This window comes from Oncorhynchus keta, chromosome 34 (genome assembly GCF_023373465.1).
Source record: "Oncorhynchus keta strain PuntledgeMale-10-30-2019 chromosome 34, Oket_V2, whole genome shotgun sequence".
NCBI classification, from domain to species: domain Eukaryota; kingdom Metazoa; phylum Chordata; class Actinopteri; order Salmoniformes; family Salmonidae; genus Oncorhynchus; species Oncorhynchus keta.
The window spans coordinates 23,981,154-23,995,192 of NC_068454.1; the positions used below are offsets into that span (position 1 = coordinate 23,981,154).

General features: G+C 43.1%; 1 protein-coding gene across 2 annotated transcripts; it reads left to right on the plus strand.

Annotated features, from left to right (window-relative positions):
- Positions 1 to 82: 82 nt before the first annotated feature.
- LOC118371340 (coiled-coil domain-containing protein 138-like) lies at positions 83 to 13,961 on the plus strand. Of its 2 annotated transcripts, XM_035756757.2 has the most exons (13): positions 83 to 308; positions 658 to 824; positions 928 to 1,028; positions 1,215 to 1,498; positions 1,605 to 1,724; positions 3,159 to 3,236; positions 3,338 to 3,439; positions 3,711 to 3,866; positions 4,018 to 4,137; positions 4,711 to 4,894; positions 6,493 to 6,666; positions 12,053 to 12,191; positions 13,444 to 13,961. In XM_035756757.2, the coding sequence occupies exons 1-13, from the start codon at positions 231 to 233 to the stop codon at positions 13,568 to 13,570; spliced, it is 1,830 nt and encodes a 609-aa protein (XP_035612650.1). In that variant the 5' UTR covers positions 83 to 230; the 3' UTR covers positions 13,571 to 13,961. The 2 variants fall into 2 exon arrangements, with proteins under 2 accessions (XP_035612650.1, XP_035612651.1); XM_035756758.2 differs by lacking the exons at positions 12,053 to 12,191; positions 13,444 to 13,961 and adding an exon at positions 8,575 to 12,044.
- Positions 13,962 to 14,039: the final 78 nt, after the last annotated feature.

The following is a 14,039-nucleotide window of genomic DNA, read 5'->3' on the forward strand; positions in this document are numbered from 1 at the left end:
CACAGAAGGCTACAACAGCAGTGACGGTCCCTCAAACTGCAACACGAGCACAACGTCAGAATAGGTATGTGTATATGTATGTATTGTGTAATGGCGCCGCCCTCAGGATGACAGCAGACTTGTAGGTTTTTCATTTCCGGTTTAGGAAAAATGCACCTAATTCAAACTGACAACAAGTTGACTGCTTTTGGAGTTTGTTGAAAAACAATACATCTGTGTGAAACCTCAAGATGAACAACGAATCATCAGGGAGCGAGTTGGACGTTACGGTTGAGAGGCTGAAAAAGAAATATCTGGAAAGGAAACGGGTTAGTAATGTGTATATAGCTAACAAGCAAACTAGCTAAATATTTAGCTAGCTTACAGTAACTAGCTAGCCATGTAGATAACCTTAGTTAGCAGGTTTGATTGTTCCCTTGGTAACGACCCTGAGTGCTCCAGCTAGCAATCTGTGTTTGCTAGCTAGCTGGATCACTCGGAGTCGTTACCAAGAGAACAAGCAAACCAGCTAACTCTAGCTAGCTAACGTTATCGACTTAGTTAGTTAGCTAAATAGTTAGCTAACGTTAGTTGGCTTGTTATTACTAGTACTAGGTTGTGCACGCACGTACGTTGCAGTGACTGAACATGCTATAGCTCATTATTACCTTTTGACAGGTCTCTACAGAGCAGAAAGCACCTGCGCTGAGTGGAAGACACTACCATGGTGGGCAGCAGAGAGTTGTGAAGTCCCCCAGGTCTAGACGCACCACCACCAGGGAGATGAGCGGTTACAATAGAGCCTTACAGGAGCTGTTCCAGGCTGTCACCAACCCTCCAGACAGGTAAGTCTTTCTCCAGGCATTTCTGTCAGACCAACACCTTGTGTTATAATTGATGGGGCCAAGCTACCATATGCCACTGACGTGTACCTGTCTGCTTACCCAGGTTGTACAGTGACTGTAGTCGGGATGACAGTGAGGAGGACCTGAGTGAGAACTATATTTTCAGCCCTCTCCTGGACACACAGACCCACTACACAGAGACAGGTGTGTGTCGGGTCTTCTTATGTTCAGCATGTCTCAACAGATGTAGCAAGAGAATGCATTGTTTTAATGTTGATAATAAAGGTATTATATTCATATTAATAATACTCATATTAATCATACCAATACTGCTTTCTTCAAACTGAAAACACTTGACAAAAAAACAGTGTATGAGTTCTTCTGTTTCAGATGTGACCCTGCCCTCCAGCCTGGCCCGTACCTTGGGCTCCCGGGAGACTGAGTCGACCGTGGGCCTGGCCAGAGAAGAGGAGGTGAGGGGGGAGAAAGGGGGGAGAGGGGTGAGGCAGAAGCAGTCCTCCCCTGTCCTCTCCCCCTCCTGCCCCTCAGTGATGGGACAGGTTTACCAGGAGATGCTGCACATCTACCAACAACTACAGGCAGAACGTTTGAGCCAGCTGCAGTGGTCGGCCCAGCTCCAGGACAGAGAGAACAGACTGCTACAGCAAGAGGAGGTAAACACACATCTTCAGCAATCCCTCAAGGTTGAATATGATCTCTTCACAGTTTTTTAAAAAGTGCATTGTGTGAGCAGTTCTGAAAATGTTTGTATTCCGTCAGAGCCGCAGTGAAGAGGTGAGTCAGCTACAGGAGCAGCTGAGCGAGAGAACCAGAGAGAACAAGAGATTAAAGTCCAGCTTCAACTCCATCAAGGAACTCAATGACAACATGAAGAAACAGGCAAGCATCTGCTTCAGCTGGCTGCTTTTAACCTAAGATCATGTGTCATGAATACTCTCCAAAGGCACAGTATATGTATGTATATTCATATAAATATATATATGTGGGTATGTATGTCTGTGTGATGTGCGTACAGTGTGTGTGTGTGTGTGTGTGTGTGTATATATATATATATATATATATATATATATATATATATATACTCCAGTATAGATTTGGCCTTTAGTTATTTTCCTGCTGAAAGTTGAATTCGACTCCCAGTGTCTGGTAGAAAGCAGACTGAACCAGGTTTTCTGCTAGAATTTTGCCTGTGCTTAGTTCCATTCAGTACATTTTTTTCATCCTGAAAACTCCACAGTCCTTAACGATTACAAACATACCCATAACATGATGCAGCCACCGCTATGCTTGAAAACATGGAGAGTGATACTCCGTAATGTGTTGTATTGGATTTGCCCCAAACATAACCCTTTGTATTCAGGACACAAAGTTAATTGTTTTGCTGCACTTTTTGCAGTAATAATTTAGTGCCTTGTTGCAAACATGATGCATGTTTTGGAATATTTGTTATTCCGTACAGGCTTCCTTTTTTTCACTTTAGGGTTAGTATGCTGTTGATCCATCCTCAGTTTTCTCTCATCACAGCCATTAAACTCTGTAACTCTTTTAAAGTCACCCATTGGCCTCATGGTGAAATCCCTGAGCGGTTTCCTTCCTCTTCGCCAAGTGAGTTAGGAAGGGCGCCTGTATCTTTGACTGGGTGTATTGATACACCATCCAAAGTGTAAATAATAACTTCACCATGATTTTTTTTTACCCATCTACCAATAGGTGCCCTTCTTTGCAAGGCAATGGAAAACCTCCCTGGTCTTTGTGGTTGAATCTGTGTTCGAAATTCACTGCTCGAACTGAGGGACCTTACAGATAATTGTATGTGTGGGGTACAGAGATGAGGTAGTGATTCAACATGATTTGCTAGAGGCGTCACTACAGACCCTGGTTCGATCCTGGACTGTGTCATAACCAGTCGTGATTTGGAGTCCCATAGGGCAGTGCACAACTGGCCTAGCGTCGTCTGTTTTTGGCCAGGATAGGCTGCATTGTAAATAAGAATTTGTTCTTAACTGACTTGCCTAGTTAAATAAATAAATAATAAAGCACTATTATTGCATACAGAGTAAGTCCATGCCGCTTATTATGTGGCTTGTTAAGCAAATATTTACTCCTGATCTTATTTAGACTTGCCATAACAAAGAGGTTGAATACTTATTGACTCAAAACTGTGAATACTTTCTGAAAGGCACTGTATGACTGTCTCAACTGACCACTGGAGGGCGCTGGTTCTGATTGATCACTGAGTTAGAACTTTGTGTTGTGAGTTGCTCTGAATAAAAGTGTTTAACTGTTTGTATTGTATCATTGTATTGTGTTCAGCTGAATGTCCTGAGTGAGCAGAACAAGCGTCTGGAGAACCAGTTCAGGAAGGTCCAGGCTCGGCTAGAGAACCTTCAGGTAGGAAAACAAACAACAAGCAAAATAGACCTGTGTTATTTAGACCCTCAACCCCTATACATACTGTCTGTTCATTTACATGTGATTTTCTCTCTCTCTAGAGGAAGTATGAATACTCCATGGCACAGAAGGGGAGAGAGAACGTTTGTCAGAAGGCCATTGAGTCCAAACCTGAGAAAAAAGCCACCTCCAAGCCAGCCAAGGTGTGTATATGGCATTTCCACTGGGAATGGTGGGTACTAACTACTTATTACTGTGTTAACTGTGATTGTAACTAATGCAGCCCTAACCCCACACATACTCCCTATGAAGACTCATAGACTGGTACCGTAATTATTCTAATCAACAGTGGTGGTGGTTGTTTCTAACTACCTTATAAATTCCAATTTCCTGTCAATGTGGTTGTTTGGAAAACACACAATTTAGCATGGCCAGACTCTAACCATACTGGTAACTGGTTGTCTCATTCTGCAGGGTAGTGTAAGTCCCACCCCTCTCAGGCTGCTGGCTTTGCTATTGGATTGGATTCTAGACAGACAGACGTTTCCTCCAGTAGCAGGAGACAGCAGAACAGCCCAGGGTCACCAGCACACGTCACCAGTGGTCTCTCTCCTCGACAGGTGCTCTAAGGTGGGAGAACTGGACTTGTCCAGGGGGTCGTTTTGGCTTATTACGCAATGTGTTTATCTTGTTATGATGTCCCAGGCTTTGTGTTGATCCAGTGTTTTGTAGTTTATAATGTGTTGTTCATATTGTGTTGTTGTTGACCTCCTGTCTCAAGGTTTTGCCTCTGTTGGTTGAGCAGCTGCATCAGTCCTCTGCATCACCAGACCCCTCTGGTACCCTGTCCCTGATCAAGTTTATATACTGGAGCCTGAGAGAGATAGACAACAGCATACAGGTAATACACAACACCACACAACAACACAACACTACACAACACAAACTGAGAATGCATTCTCTTCCCAGCTGTGAGAAGAAAGTAGAATTTTGTTTTCATGCTGTTAACATTGTTATTGAATCCCTTGTGTTGCACTGTGTCCTGTGCTGGCCTGGCGGCCAGTATGTGGTTAATTAGTGTGGGGTACATTAGAAGTTATCAAGTTTTATTAGCCCTATGTAGAACAGGCTGTGTGTGTGTCTGGAGAACAGACATCGCACTGACAGAGAGAGGCTCAATGGACAGAGAGAGACCCAATGGATAGAATCTCTGTCTGGTTCTCAATGAAAACTCCCAGCCCAGATAGTCAACAACAAACATGGATGCCATCCCGGATCCGACACATCTCAGAACTGAAAAGCGGGGAGTGTGTTTGTTTGTCTGGCAGTGTCAGGGCAACTACTTGATGTTTAAACTGGAATCTCATGCTGTAGTATTATAGCAACGTGTTGAGGGTGAACCACAAGGCCAGAAACATGATCACAATGCTGAACTCCACTGACTAACTGTGAGTATGTGTATCTCTGTATGTAGCCGGTGGCTTTGTCGTCCACTTTGCGGCGTCTGGGGGAGGAGGTGTCCAGGGTTCCGACCCAGCAGCAGGACCCCAGTAGCCTTCTGAAGACCAGGGGCCCTCTACCTCCCTCGCTGTACAGGAGCCTCTGTCCCCACACACGTCTCCTGTCCTCCCTCATCATCCTCAGGACCGTCACACAGGGTAAAACCCTGCTACACTACATATACACACAACGTCTAATGCATACACTTATCCAATAATTCTATATTCTTCCTAAATCCAAGGGATATCCTTTGGTGTATGCACCAATTTGTAAGTCGCTCTGGATAAGAGCGTCTGCTAAATGACTTAAATGTAAATGTAAATGATATGTCTCAATTCGTTCTTGGTGTAGTTATGTGAAGTCCCCAGCAGAGGGCAGTGGGGTTTTCCATTGGTTATGCATACAGGTTTATTTAATTGTCTCTTTCTAGTGAGTGTAACTCATACAGTAGTACTGTGCTCTATAGAGAGCCATGCAGCTATCAATCAATCCCAACCAATCAAATGTTATTTGTTTTGTGATTTTCACAAATACATTTGTAAGCAAGTTCTTAACAGCAACCCAAGCCTAAACCCCCAAAGAGCAAACCTTCTGCCAGGTTGACTCAGCTCTGTCTCTGGATGGACATGAAACTGGTTTGTTCATATAGGAAGAATATTTCTTCTTATTTCTTTCATCAGTACCATGTCAGACTGAGGTATCAGGCTCCAAAAAGCTTTTAACCGTCTACAGAAAAACATCTGAACTAATAACCTGTCGACAGACAGAGACAGAGACAGAGACAGAGACAGAGACAGAGACAGAGACAGACAGACAGACAGACAGACAGACAGACAGACAGACAGACAGACAGACAGACAGACAGACAGACAGACAGACAGACAGACAGACAGACAGAGTTAGAATCTACAGAAAAACATCTGAACTAATAACCTGTCGACAGACAGAGACAGAGACAGACAGACAGACAGACAGACAGACAGACAGACAGACAGACAGAGTTAGAATCTACAGAAAAACATCTGAACTAATAACCTGTCGACAGACACGGACAGAGACGGACAGAGACGGACAGAGACGGACAGAGACGGACAGAGACGGACAGAGACGGACAGAGACGGACAGAGACGGACAGACAGAGACGGACAGACAGAGACGGACAGACAGAGGCGGACAGACAGACAGACAGACAGACAGACAGACAGAGTTAGAATAAGACACTTGGCTGTGGGTCTGGGTCGTGTAAAGAAAACAAATCTTTCTGGAAACTCAGTGCCTTAATGGATTTGGACCAGAGAGAGGGAGGCAGGCAGGCTTTGCGTCAGGGGGGTTCTGGTGTACCCCCCCAGCCCCCTGGCTAGGCCAGTTACAGACTACAGTGCTGTGTATCTGGAGATCATCAGTGACACAGGCCCCATAAAGATGACTTCTCAGTAACCATGATGTCTCTCCTAGCCACTCTCACTCTGTCTGTTTATACTGGGGTGTTCATTATCCACTACTCCTGTCTGTACGGCTCTGACTAGGGGAGAGAGGAGCAAGCAGACATAACAGCAGTTTGTCAGGGTCACATTCAGAGTGTCAGCTCCAGTGTGATTTATCCCTGGGGCTTTAGACAGACCTGTTCACTGATCTCCCAAGTCTAGGTGAGCCTCCAGCTGGGATGGGATAAGTGTTGGTAGCAGAGAGATGTGGGTTGGATTTCAGTGGCAGCGTCCAGGTTGTCTGTGTGACCTAACTCCTCTTTTCCCTCCAGCTGACATCCTAGCCCAGGTGTTGGACTCCCTCCACAGTGACCTGGTGTGTGTGGATGTCCGGGGGCTGTTTCTTCAGTACGGGGGAGTGTCTGTCCTCCTAGCCCTGCTCAGAGGAGGGAAGGGGGGGCTGCAGACCCCCCTAGACATCCTACTGCAGCTCAGCACAGAGTCACGTAAGTATAGATACACTACTTCTCTCACTATTAATCAAAGGTAACCTGTGTGTGGTGTGAAATGCATATCCCACTCCCCCTGAGACACCCTCAGAGAGTGGGGTCACGGCCACTGACGCCGACCCTGGTTAAGTGCCTGGGCCCAAGGGCAGATCGAGAGATTTCACCTGGTCTGCTCGGGGATTCGAGCTAGCAACCCTTTGATTACTGACCCAACGCTCTAACCACTAAGATACCTGCCACCCTCAGTCAGTGCAGCTCAAAGCCCCATGAGTATGGAGACACCCCACAGATTCCCACCACAATATACTCTCTCCATAACAGTTACAGTTACAGTGTGCTCCTATTATGTGCTTCATGTTTGACTAATTTGTGTCATTGGCTGATACTGAACAAAGTGTTTGTGTTTTGTGTGCACATATATACAGTGGGGCAAAAAAGTATTTAGTCAGCCACTAATTGTGCAAGTTCTCCCACTTAAAAAGATGAGAGGCCTGTAATTTTCATCATAGGTCCACTTCAACTATGACAGACAAAATGAGAAAAAAAATCCAGAAAATCACGTTGTAGGATTTTTAATGAATTTATTTGCAAATTATGGTGGAAAATAAGTATTTGGTCACCTACAAACAAGCAAAATTTCTGGCTCTCACAGACCTGTAACTTCTTCTTTAAGAGGCTCCTCTGTCCTCCACTCGTTACCTGTATTAATGGCACCTGTTTGAACTTATCAGTAAAAAAGACACCTGTCCACAACCTCAAACAGTCACACTCCAAACTCCACTATGGCCAAGACCAAAGAGCTGTCAAAGGACACCAGAAACAAAATTGTAGACCTGCACCAGGCTGGGAAGACTGAATCTGCAATAGGTAAGCAGCTTGGTTTGAAGAATCAACTGTGGGAGCAATTATTAGGAAATGGAAGACATACAAAACCACTGTTAATCTCCCTCGATCTGGGGCTCCATGCAAGATCTCACCCCGTGGGGTCAAAATGATAACAAGAACGGTGAGCAAAAATCCCAGAACCACACGGGGGGGACCTAGTGAATGACCTGCAGAGAGCTGGGACCATATTAACTAAGCCTACCATCAGCAAGGGCATTGAAGATGAAACGTGGCTGGGTTTTTCAGCATGACAATGATCCCAAACACACCGCCCGGGCAACGAAGAAGTGGCTTCGTAACAAGCATTTCAAGGTCCTGGAGTGGCCTAGCCAGTCTCCAGATCTCAACCCCATAGAAAATCTTTGGAGGGAGTTGAAAGTCAGTGTTGCCCAGCAAAAGCCTCAAAGCATCACTGCTCTAGAGGAGATCTGCATGGAGGAATGGGCCAAAATACCAGCAACAGTGTGTGAAAACCTTGTGAAGACTTACAGAAAACGTTTGACCTCTGTCATTGTCAACAAAGGGTATTTAACAAAGTATTGAGAAACTTTTGTTATTGACCAAATACTTATTTTCCACCATAATTTGCAAATAAATTAATTAAAAATCCTACACTGTGATTTTCTGGATTTTGTTTCTCATTTTGTCTGTCATAGTTGAAGTGTACCTATGATGAAAATTACAGGCCTCTCTCATCTTTTTAAGTGGGAGAACTTGCACAATTGGTGGCTGACTAAATACTTTTTTGCCCCACTGTATGTGTATATATGTGTGTGTGTGTGGGTGTGTGTGTGAGAGAGAGACACTGAGCAGAGCTAAGCTCTTGGTCTACTAAAGTCTAGTGTGGCAGGTGGAGATCTCAGCACCCCACTATGATTTATGGGAGAGCTGCTGATTAGTGTGGTTTACAGGGGAGTAATGAGGTGAGTGTGAGTGAGGCCATGACGGAGAGTTGGGGTTCACACCTGAAGGTCACCACTAAACCGCCTGACACACCTCCCCTGTCTTGTACTACTACAGGCTTGCTCAGTGTCTGCCTACAATGCAGCCTCCTCGAGCCCTGTACAGTTCGGTATGGCTGGGTTCCTTCATGCAGTTCACACCAGAAGGTCAACTCAATTTCCCCTCTGTGGCTGCCCTGTTGAGACGCCTGCATACTGGGTTCGGTTTGGTCCTAGCAGAACTCAGCTAGGCAAAGTGAACGTCTGTGCCTCGCATACTCCCTTAAGACTTTTGCTTAAATAATCAGAAAAAACTGGCAAAACTATTGTTTGTCCATCTTGAGACGCCATAGCCAGTATACATTTCCTCAAAATGGTCTGAATGAATCTAAGATAACACTAGAAATGTCATGAATTTTTATGTTTTTTGCCTAAGATGTTTGGTGCAGTATTTCTCAAGTAAAAATGTTTGCATGAAAACATGTCTCTCTTTGAATGACAACAAAAACTTCACTGAAGAACCCCTACTGTTGCCTCAAGAAAACATTTTGTGGCACAAACACCCGAAGACAAAACTAACAAAAACGTCACAAAATGTTGTATGTGCACAAACTGTGTTGGATGGGAAGCATGTGGACGCCTTTATACAGTACGCCTGCGTAGTGTCTCACACACACACACACACACACACACACACACACACACACACACACACACAGAGGTCTGGTTCACACCTGCAGGTTACCCTCTCCCCAGAGTGTGTCCTGTCCTACAGTAGGCCTGCTTAGTGTCTGTGCCCAAGGCAAAGCCCCCATATAACGCTCTCAGGCTATATTACAGTAATCCAGTCCATGTGTCCTATAGAGACAGGGGGAGAACCAGGGGGGACCATAAAGAGAACCCCCTCCTCCCTAAATCAGTCTGGACATGGACCATTCTACCACTGACCCATAGTGTTTGAAGTTTCTCTCCCCTGTCCCACATACAGTAAGCCTGAAAGAGCCTGAAGAGAGGAGAGGCTAGGGACCAGATGGAGGTGTCTAGCTCTCTGCTACAGTAACAGGGATGGACCTCCTGGGTCTCTGCCAGTCTGCTAAAGTACAGTAGCTACAGTAACACCATGAGGCTGTCTCTAAAGCAGATTGCTTTTTCATGCACAATTACCCCACAAATTACTCTGCTCCTTTATTCCCTATTGAACCTATCACAGAGAAAATAAATGTTTGAATTGAATCCCCCAGGTCATTTTTGTACTTGTTTTTTTGTGCGAGTATGTCTTCTCAGTCAACTGAACTAGTAAAATAAAATGTGTTGATTGTAAAAATAGAAATGTGTAGTAATTTTGGGGCAGTTCTCTGTTGGTTATGAGAAGTACTGTGTCATGTTGGATCAATGACTTTGTCACATATTCTACAGTCGTGGCCAAAAGTTTTGAGAATGACACAAATATACATTTTCACAAAGTCTGCTGCCTCTGTATGATGGAAATTTGCATATACTCCAGCATGTTATGAAGAGTGATCAGATGCAAAGTCCCTCTTTGTCATGCAAATGAACTGAATCTCCAAAAAAACATGTCTACTGCATTTCAGCCCTGCCACAAAAGGACCAGTTGACATCATGTCAGTGATTCTCTCGTTAACACAGGTGTGAGTGTTGCCGAGGACAAGGCTGGAGATCACTCTGTCATGCTGATTGAGTTTGAAAAACAGACTGGAAGCTTCAAAAGGAGGATGGTGCTTGGAATCATTGTTCTTCGTCTGTCAACCATGGTTACCTGCATGGAAACACATGCCGTCATCATTGCTTTGCACAAAAAGGGCTTCACAGGCAAGGATATTGCTGGCAGTAAGATTGCACCGAAATCAACCATTTATCGGATCATCAAGAACTTCAAGGAGAGCAGTTCAATTGTTGTGAAGAAGGCTTCAGGGTGCCCAAGACAGTCCAGCAAGCGCCAGGACCGTCTCTTAATGTTGATTCAGCTATGGGATCGGGGCACCACCAGTACAGAGCTTACTCAGGAATGGCAGCAGGCAGGTGTGAGTGCATCTGCACGCACAGTGAGGCGAAGACTTTTGGAGGATGGACTGGTGTCAAGAAGGGCAGCAAAAAAGCCACTTCTCTCCAGGAAAAACATCAGGAAAAGACTGATATTCTGCAAAAGGTACAGGGATTGGACTGCTGATGACTGGGGTAAAGTCAATCACAATTTTGCCTAAGAACACAGCCATGAATAAAGAATGGTACCAACACATCCTCCGAGAGCAACTTCTCCCAACCATCCAGGAACAGTTTGGTGACAAACAATGCCTTTTCCAGCATGATGGAGCACTTTGCCATAAGGCAAAAATGATAACTACGTGGCTCGGGGAACAAAATATCAATATTTTGGGTCCATGGCCAGGAAACTCCCCAGACCTTAATCCCATTGAGAACTCAATCTTCAAGAGGCAGATGGACAAACAAAAACCCACAAATTCTTACAAACTCACAGCATTGATTATGCAGGAATGGGCTGCCATCAGTCAGGATGTGGCCCAGAAGTTAATTGACAGCATGCCAGGGCGGATTGCAGAGGTCTTGAAAAAGACTGGGTCAACACTGCAAATATTGACTCTTTGCATCAAATTCATGTAATTGTCAATAAAAGCCTTTGACACTTATGAAATGCTTGTAATTATACTTCATTATTCCATAGTAACATCTGACAAAAATATCTGAAGACACTGAAGCGGCAAACTTTGTGGAAATTAATATTTGTGTCATTCTCAACTTTTGCCCACGACTGTATACTTATGGTTGTGATTGTAGTCTGTCCAGACTTTTACCATACTGCCTGACTGGCTCTGATTTGACTTATCTGAGAGAAACATGCTGAAATCTATGCCTACCTGTAAGACAGAGTTAACACTGACAATATGGACTCTGCTTGACCTGAAATCATGTAGATTTACTCTCGTTTGCTGAGTAGAATTGATTAGCATCTGTACTAGGACTGGAACTCTTCAGCTGGGTTCCTGGTCCATTATGCTCGCAGCAGAGGCTGGTTGTACAGTTATTGGCCCGATGATGGGATGACTAGGCAGGTTAACAGGAGTAGACAAGACTGTGTAGGGTTCTTCAGTGGAACTGTCTGTCTGCCTGTGTGTAACAGTGCCTGTTAACTATCATCAATCATTTGAATAGCCACGCTAGCTTCACCCTCATGTGGGTGCTAGCAAGCATGCTAGATAGTGCTATGCATCAATAGCCAATCCAGTAGAGGCTGGAAGCTATAGTGAGCTTCGATTAGTCAATCGCACCGCAAGATCAGAGTATTTGCATGAAGTTCAGCTTTCCCCAATTTAGGTCCCGCCCTGTTAACCCTCTCTCGCCCATGCTCGCATCTTCCACCTGTCCCCCCGCCTACGTCTCTCCCTCCATATAAAATAAATGGCTTCCGTTGTTTCATCACCCACATCGTCTTCAGTTAACAATTACCGTAAGGTTCTTCAGAGCAACTGTCTGTCTGTCCGTCCTTCTGTATACCTATCTAAGTGTTTCCCTCTCTGCAGGGTATCTGTCTGAGTTCCTGTCTGCTTGCAGCACTGAGGAGTTCTTCCGTACTGCAGCTCTCCTTGTGAAGAACCCCAGACTAGAACTTCCTCTTCTGGAAAAACTCTCCATCATCCTACAGAAACTCTCCAAGATCAGGTGAGACAAACTGATCATGTTCTTCAGTCTGGACTCGGAATCGTGATTAGCTAAATCAGGCGTGTTATTGCAAGGTTGGAACCCCCCCCCCCCCAACACCACACCATTAGCAGAGTTGGAAACCCCTGGGTATTGTGTCCGTAGATGATGTCATGGTTTGCTGTATAGGTTGTGATGAATGTTTGACCAAAGAATATCTAATAATATAGGACCAAAGAATATCTAGTAATATAGGAACAAAGAATATCTAGTAATATAGGAACAAAGAATATCTAGTAATATAGGAACAAAGAATATCTAGTAATATAGGAACAAAGAATATCTAGTAATATAGGACCAAAGAATATCTAGTAATATAGGAACAAAGAATATCTAGTAATATAGGACCAAAGAATATCTAGTAATATAGGACCAAAGAATATCTAGTAATATAGGACCAAAGAATATCTAGTAATATAGGACCAAAGAATATCTAGTAATATAGGAACAAAGAATATCTAGTAATATAGGAACAAAGAATATCTAGTAATATAGGAACAAAGAATATCTAGTAATATAGGAACAAAGAATATCTAGTAATATAGGAACAAAGAATATCTAGTAATATAGGAACAAAGAATATCTAGTAATATAGGAACAAAGAATATCTAGTAATATAGGAACAAAGAATATCTAGTAATATAGGAACAAAGAATATCTAGTAATATAGGAACAAAGAATATCTAGTAATATAGGAACAAAGAATATCTAGTAATATAGGAACAAAGAATATCTAGTAATATAGGAACAAAGAATATCTAGTAATATAGGAACAAAGAATATCTAGTAATATAGGAACAAAGAATATCTAGTAATATAGGAACAAAGAATATCTAGTAATATTGGAACAAAGAATATCTAGTAATATTGGACCAAAGAATATCTAGTAATATTGGACCTAAGAATATCTAGTAATATTGGACCTAAGAATATCTAGTAATATTGGACCTAAGAATATCTAGTAATATAGGACCTAAGAATATCTAGTAATATAGGACCTAAGAATATCTAGTAATATAGGACCTAAGAATATCTAGTAATATAGGACCTAAGAATATCTAGTAATATAGGACCTAAGAATATCTAGTAATATAGGACCTAAGAATATAGGACCGATTATTACAAGATCCTGTGTATTTGCAACACGTGGTGCTAGGTATACTATCATTCATAGACTCAGTGTTACATACACTCTGTTTTCTGGTTTTCACAGGAAGAACAGGCGGCTGTTTGAGTTCTGCTCTCTTCATCTGCTGCTGCAGGAGATGCACAGAACAACTGACCCTACACTCACCTTCTTGTCATTGAACCTTAGCTCTATACTTCTCAATCTGAAATAACACACACTCACACGTATAACCTTATTGTGGTGGTGACTTTTTATTTTTGTCAAGTTTTGTAATATGTTTTTATATGATCTTAACCTATATATTGTACATTGTTTTGAACATGTTTACCATCTGCTATGAAATGAGCATCATGTTGGGAGAGGCTATGTTTGTCTCATGTATTCTGAGGTAAAGATGATTTCACTAGGAAGCTTTTAAAAGCAATAAACTAAGAAATTATGGGAAACAGTGTTCGATTTCTCTGTCTTATAGTTACGAAATACAGAATGGTTCTGTTTGGTGACTGTGAGGAGAATATCACACTGACAGACATTTCTGATCTCTCCTCTGTAAAGAGCCCTGTCAGTCAGTATGTTGAATAAAACATCTAATTGAAACTTTGCTGGTTTGTCAGGGTGTTGGTCCCTGTTCACCTTGGAATTTCAGGCAAAGTGTTTATAGGAAAGTTTGCCTATTATTA

What these genes read in the sequence shown, in the direction of transcription:
- LOC118371340 (XM_035756757.2), top strand. Translation starts at nt 231, where the DNA reads ATGAACAACGAATCATCAGGGAGCGAGTTGGACGTTACGGTTGAGAGG. An exon ending in GACCCACTACACAGAGACAG is followed by an intron (nt 1,029 to 1,214) that starts GTGTGTGTCGGG and finishes CTTCTGTTTCAG; the next exon opens with ATGTGACCCTGCCCTCCAGC. An exon ending in GACTGCTACAGCAAGAGGAG is followed by an intron (nt 1,499 to 1,604) that starts GTAAACACACAT and finishes GTATTCCGTCAG; the next exon opens with AGCCGCAGTGAAGAGGTGAG.